Here is a 6,545-nt window from a genome sequence, read left to right on the forward strand (position 1 = left end):
ATGATTAATCAAACACTGATGTAAACACAATACAATCCAGTCTGAGACGTAAGTTTTTATTGCTGAAAACTTTGATAAAATAACTTTTTTCTTATCATTTCTTTGGCTTAATAATTTCTATATCTTAGCATCAGTAGGTTAATCAATTCCTTCGCATCAAAACTCCAAACTGGTGTTAAATAGCCTAAACACCGCTAAGACAGATATCATTTCTTAATTATACTTAAAATTAATTGATTATCTCATCATTTAACTTGGTATGTAACGTCTTAACCTTTTATTATGTTAAAGGGGATTTATTTAATCAGCCACATCACGTAACAACCATAAGTAAAGATAAATATACCTTTTTGAGAGTAAAATCTGCAAAATAATCTAGTGACCAATGGTATTTTTCTAGGTGTCTAAAGCGGTCAAATTGAAACTTTCATAAACAATAAAGAATATCCTGACTCCTAACGAACTTGTAAATAAAATGCATATGGTTTGCTTAAACCATGCATTGCATGCTAACGTTTTATAAATATGAAGCTATATATTAAAAGGAACATATGTCACGACATTACATAGTAATTCAAGTTTTGATGGAAGAGAATTGTACACTTAAAATCATTAATGTTTACTTTACTGCTTGTTAAATTAAAAATATCTAAAGAGTTGGTTTATACTGCAATTACCTAATCAGCCTTCAATAGCCTTAGGTATTTGTACCTTGAAACAGATGTTGTATAAAGCCCTGTCTACAACGTTTTATCAGCAAACAAAACAATACAAATATTCAAACATTGTGACGTCAAAGCAAACGATGTTTTAGTTGGGAATTATTTTCCACAAGTTTTTTAAGACCTATTAGAATAAATCAAAAGAATTAAACAAAATCAAAATTAAAGATTATTAATGCAGTATTAGTTAATCATCTGCTTTGTGATTGAATTAAAAATGGTGCTTTTAAAAGTAAAATCAGAATTATTATAATAGTGAAATAGTGGTAGTTTCTTAATTACAAATTCAAATTGTTACTTTCACTATGTCTTTATTCCATATATAAATGTCCACACACAGGTCATAAGAATAGAAAATGTTGTAAAACGTGTTTTACCCAAAACTCAGTCATTCTATGAGTGGAATCAAACCGTTCCTTTGTATATCCTCCTAAAAGTTATAATCAACGAAAAAATCGAGCTATCATAATTGCGTCGTCGCATTGGTGTTTTAAGCTATGTTTCTTCTTAAATTTTGATGTTGTTTTGGATTTCAGATATTCAGATATTGTACTCATTCTTGACATACTTGCTGATGGGGACAAGGCACATGTGTAGATATAAAATTATGCTTCTTTTTAAATGGGAAGTAATAAAACGTTTGTATAAACACTAATATTTAAAATATTCACAACTACAAATATTACATATTTGGTTATAATGAAAGTAATAACAGCCATGCTACTTTCGAATTATTTTTAGTTGTTGCTTAACGGAAGAGCCTTGGTACCGGATGCGTTGTCTTGTTATATGAAAGCGAAAGTCAGGTACAAGGGCATCTTTTGATTTTTTTTATAAAACAAATATTTTGAAATAATTGAAAACAAACAAATATATCATTTTAGTTTTACATAAAAATAATCCTTTTTTACAATAAAAGTGCAGAAAAGTACTTTCATACATGTGTAAGTACATACATGTACATACAGAAATAAAATTGAGATATCTTGAAAACAAAGTCTTATTTTACGCAAGCCAAGTGCATTTTATTTTAAGCATGAGGTACAATCAATAACATACATACACTGTTGTTACAAAATGTAAATTATATTTGTAACTTAGTGTTTTCAACAATAAAAGTATTAAGGCGGAAATCGCAGGAACTCCCGCATCGTATTCTTTTAAGTTGTTTTTTTATACAAATTCACAAAAGAATAGCTTTTTAAAATGAAGCTTATCCACCACAGTAACGTTTGTTTTATCATAACAAAAAAGATATACTCCCTAAAATATATTTGTGATTTAAATGATCTTTATAAAGAAAAATAACTGCATGTGAAATGAATAATATGTGGCTAGTTTATCATTTTGGAACTTCCCATTATTATTCTTCAATAACCATAAGGGAAATAAGTGAGTCGATTACTATATAGGTTATGTTCTAAATCACTATGATCAAGAATGTATATATGACATAAGTACATACATGAAAACTCAAATACAGATTCAGATTATCAATTGATTTCATATAATTCTAAATTTTTGAAATTGTAAGAGTAACGCAACTATAATCTTATTTAAATAAACGGAAATCATTATAAAATATTTAAAAACTTACATCTTTGTAAATGTTATCAAGTATTCCAGAGCAACTTAAGAAATTAATGGTTGCACATTAAAGATGAAAACAATGTTTCTTTCAATTCATTCAAAGTTGCAATGATGAAAAAAAATTCTGCACTAGCTCTTTTTAAAATAAGATGAATGGAAAAAAAGTTTCCCTATTCTTTTTTTACACAATTTCACTCGCGATCACCTTTACTTAAACTGAAATTATTCTTCCCCGCTCTAAGTTTACAAAAACTGTTTATTTTTTATCTTACAGATTTTAAAATTAAGGTCAATAATGAAAGAATCTCATTACCTAGAATTTAAAACTGTCTTGATGACAAATTTATTTCTTTGAGGTTATTTTACAGATCATTTAAAAGCACATGGATTCATCCTTGGTTTATAATTGCTTCTAATGATACTTTATATTAAAGATCATCCTATATCGATTAGTCATGTGGAAAAAAGGAGGAAATTTGCTTTCCTGCTTAATTAGTTATTTTCTGCTAGACATTTCTAAATGTGCTTTTTTCTAATGTTTATGCCACAATAAGTATTATTCTGGATTCTTATATGACAATAACCTGTGATTCCTCTCGCCAGATGTAATCTTGGAAAACATTACCTGCACTCATTAAGACAAGTTTTGCTTTTGTTCTTTCGTGCAAATGTTTTGTTTTGTGCCAAAAGACCAACGTTTTATCATTAAGCTACTCCATTTAATTAAAGAAAAAAGTCTCAAAGCTATTTGAGTTTAATTATAATTGAGTGATACCTGATATTAGAAAACATACAATTTCGATTTGTTTTACTTCCAAATCCTGTCACGAAAAATTCTTTGAATCTGGAGTTATCACAATACAAGTGTTTTAGCTTAGCAAATTTGTTATGTCCTCAACAGCAACTTTTAAGTCCCATTGTTTATACAAAACATAAAAAATTGAAATAAGATGGAATGTTAATATAATAGATGTTGTCAAATTTCATCTGTATGCAATAAAAACACTTTGTCTGTAGTATCTGCACTGACCTGGAAAAGAGACAAAACAAAGTATGTTAAGAACTTTGCATTGCTTGAAAAATATATGAGTATGACAAAGTTCTTACATGTTTTCACCCGAAAGTGTGAAGGAAATGTTAAACGGAATATCTTTAGAAACATCAAGTTTTGACGAAGAAGAAGTATTTTCATGATATTATGACATACGATGCTTCAATAAAATCCGGCAAAATCAAGGTTAATAAGTATCCGTTCAATATGTATTATTTTTATGAATATATTAATCCTTACTATTTGAAGGCCTATTATGCCCTAGAATTTCATTACTTTCATTTCATATCAACATGGATTTGTTTAGATCTCCTGTTTTCCGAGAAAGTACCCATTGCCCATATACTTCGTTTGCTGATTGGAAATTTAAGCAGTTAGTGTTAATAAATATTTTGTATGGTAATCAAAACACCACCACGTTCCAATACAGCTGCTACCTTTAATTCACATTCAGTGCTCCCTTTTCCTGTGATAAGCAAATAATATGTCTTAAATCAATTAATAAACCATGTTGTAAAACACATTTTGCCCCTTCTCAAGAAGAAAATATATTTATTTCTGAGGCATCATGTATATTAATATTTTGAAATGTTGCCCTACATTTTGATTTAAGTTATATAACTGACTTCTATTATCCCCAGAGAATTCAATGACAATAACATTGATAGAATGGGTAAAGAAACTTTCTCAATTCATAAACGTTAGACATCTAGCAGAAATGATAACAAAAACACTTTTATTTTCTGTTGATGAATATCAAATATGTTTCACTTCTAGGTAGGTGTTTTTACTATTTGCTTTTTCTTCAATCAGAATAAGATAACATTTTCATTTTTAAAATACTAGCTTTTATATTTTGGTATAAATAAGACACAATTTTAATTTGTGCATATATATAGTTTTCATTCTTACGAAGTCGTCAGCCAAAACGTTGATAAATTAAATTGTTGCTATTCACATATTGTTGCTCACTTTTCCATTTACAACATTTACATATTTTTCGAGCATATACAGTTTTCTTTAGATTTATTAGTCCTCTAATCATCATTATGTAAGTAGCTTAAAACAATTGAAATATGACAAAAATATCAAAGATCCCCCCTATTATTAATTCATGGAGTGAGTTTAAATAATTACAGATAATGAAGATGTTTTTTGTATGTTATAAAAGAAATATGCAAAGCTTTATTCAACAAACCTGTAGTTTTCTTTCATTAATGAATTGTAACAAATTTTATTAAAGATTCCCCCTATTATTAATTCATGGAGTGAATTTAAATAATTACAGATAATGAAGATGTCTTTTGTATATTATAAAACAAATATGCAAAGCTTTATTCAACAAACCTGTAGTTTTCTTCCATTAATGATGGAACAAATGTAACAATTTTTTATCAGGCAGCAAAATAAATGTATTTAACTTACACTTGATATGTGCGTTGTCATTGACCTTTCAACCTCTATGTCATCATCGAGTGGCGTGTGAACGACTCTTTTATTTGCAACTTTTCTTAACGTCACTATCGTGCATACAATCATACTGGCACCAATCAAGCCAACACCAACTGGTACTAATATACTTATCATATAACGTTGACTCTGAAAGCATTAGTATAAGTGTGTATTTAACAGGACAATGTTTCATTTTATTAAATATTAACTTGAAACCAACCTACATATTGTGTATGAAATTACTACATTGAATCTTCATATGTAATGTTCATCCAAATTAATTGAAATTTCATCCATTAATTATACAATAATCACAATGTAAACACGAGGTTATTTGTAAACAACATTATATCACAAATATTTCATTCATTAAATTATATGCTTCATTCAAATGTTGCATTACACGCAGAAAAACAATTTAATGTATTTCTGTAAAGTTTCGGCATCATTTTGTCCAATGTTATGATGTAAAAGAATCGAAGAATTGCGGTTTGTATTAACATTGGTATCCATTTAATATTAATTGTTTTGTTTGAATTTAAACCTACCTGTAACATCTGTGAGTCAAACGGTTTATCTTCCATAGGTACTAAAATAAAATGGAAATACTGGTTTTATTATATCTAATAACAATAACATAATTATTATAAAATTCTGAGGTTAGCCAAAATCATATTTCCTGTTTCGGCGTCATATGATCTCAAAGCAAGGCAATATAATAAAATACTATTTATAACTTATTTAACTATGTAATTCATAAAAACTAAACATGTCTTTACAAATTCCTTACAATGAATTAAAATATTCATATGACAACAGCGTTATTGTATTGTTTTATAGCTAATTTGACCGGTCATATATATATTGTCAAACTATGATATTGCAAATAATAATCTGAATTCCCTTTGTAAATCTTGTGTTCTAATTCTAAATACATTGTATTATATTTACATGAAATACCCATTACCTAGTTGTAGATGGTGTTGCAGCATTACTTTCGTCTTTTCCAACATTAAACCCCTAAGTTCGTCATTTTTTCTATCATGTGGCACTTTGTCTTCTACTTGTCTTGACGAATCTTTTAGAAGGATCGAACTTGTAACTGTTGTTATATCAACATGCTTGATATCGTTATCATTGTAATTTGTTGTATTTATCTCTTCAACTTTAGTATTGATGCTTTGGTTTGATATGTTTCCATCATTCACTATTGCAGAGTTGTTTCTTAAGCTTATAAAATAACTATTTCTCACATCCTCAACACGAGTTGTCAAATTGTACATCCCTATTGTATTGTTATCTTTGATTTCCAGAGCATCATATTCCGGTGTTGTACTTATTATAACATTTTTATTTGGCGACACCTCTGTAGCTTTTGTGTTGTTATCTATGTCGTTATCTTTTATGTTAAACGCTGTTTCATTTTTTGATGAACCAACATATGAGGCACATATTGTGATAACTATTATCAATATCATTGCTTCTGGACACATGTTCAGTTATTTATTTGAACTTTAGATTATAAAAGTTCGTGCTGAGATTAGTTCTTGTTGTTGGTTGTCAAGTTGAAGATATTTCTGAAAGTTAATGCAAAAAAACTTATCAATTTATCTACTTTGAAGCTAGTAGTGTGTTTTCCTATAATAAATCATATAAAGTATGATGAATTCCTTTGTGTATTAGTGCTATAAATGAAATAACGCCTGTAGAAATGGAACATGACAGTGACA

General features: G+C 28.3%; 1 protein-coding gene across 1 annotated transcript; it reads right to left on the reverse strand.

The window, feature by feature from the left end:
* Positions 1-2,383: 2,383 nt before the first annotated feature.
* On the reverse strand, positions 2,384-6,308 carry LOC132742186 (uncharacterized). The gene is made up of 4 exons (XM_060730512.1): positions 5,783-6,308; positions 5,364-5,404; positions 4,789-4,962; positions 2,384-3,342 (listed from the first exon to the last, which is right to left on the reverse strand). The coding sequence occupies exons 1-4, from the start codon at positions 6,306-6,308 to the stop codon at positions 3,289-3,291; spliced, it is 795 nt and encodes a 264-aa protein (XP_060586495.1). The 3' UTR covers positions 2,384-3,288.
* Positions 6,309-6,545: the final 237 nt, after the last annotated feature.

This window comes from Ruditapes philippinarum, unplaced genomic scaffold (genome assembly GCF_026571515.1).
Source record: "Ruditapes philippinarum isolate M1 unplaced genomic scaffold, ASM2657151v2 ctg236_1_1_1_1, whole genome shotgun sequence".
In the NCBI taxonomy this organism is placed as follows: Eukaryota; Metazoa; Mollusca; class Bivalvia; order Venerida; family Veneridae; genus Ruditapes; species Ruditapes philippinarum.

What these genes read in the sequence shown, in the direction of transcription:
- LOC132742186 (XM_060730512.1), bottom strand. Translation starts at nt 6,308, where the DNA reads ATGTGTCCAGAAGCAATGATATTGATAATAGTTATCACAATATGTGCC. An exon ending in GCAACACCATCTACAACTAG is followed by an intron (nt 5,405 to 5,782) that starts GTAATGGGTATT and finishes ATTTTATTTTAG; the next exon opens with TACCTATGGAAGATAAACCG. An exon ending in TTGACTCACAGATGTTACAG is followed by an intron (nt 4,963 to 5,363) that starts GTAGGTTTAAAT and finishes TAATGCTTTCAG; the next exon opens with AGTCAACGTTATATGATAAG.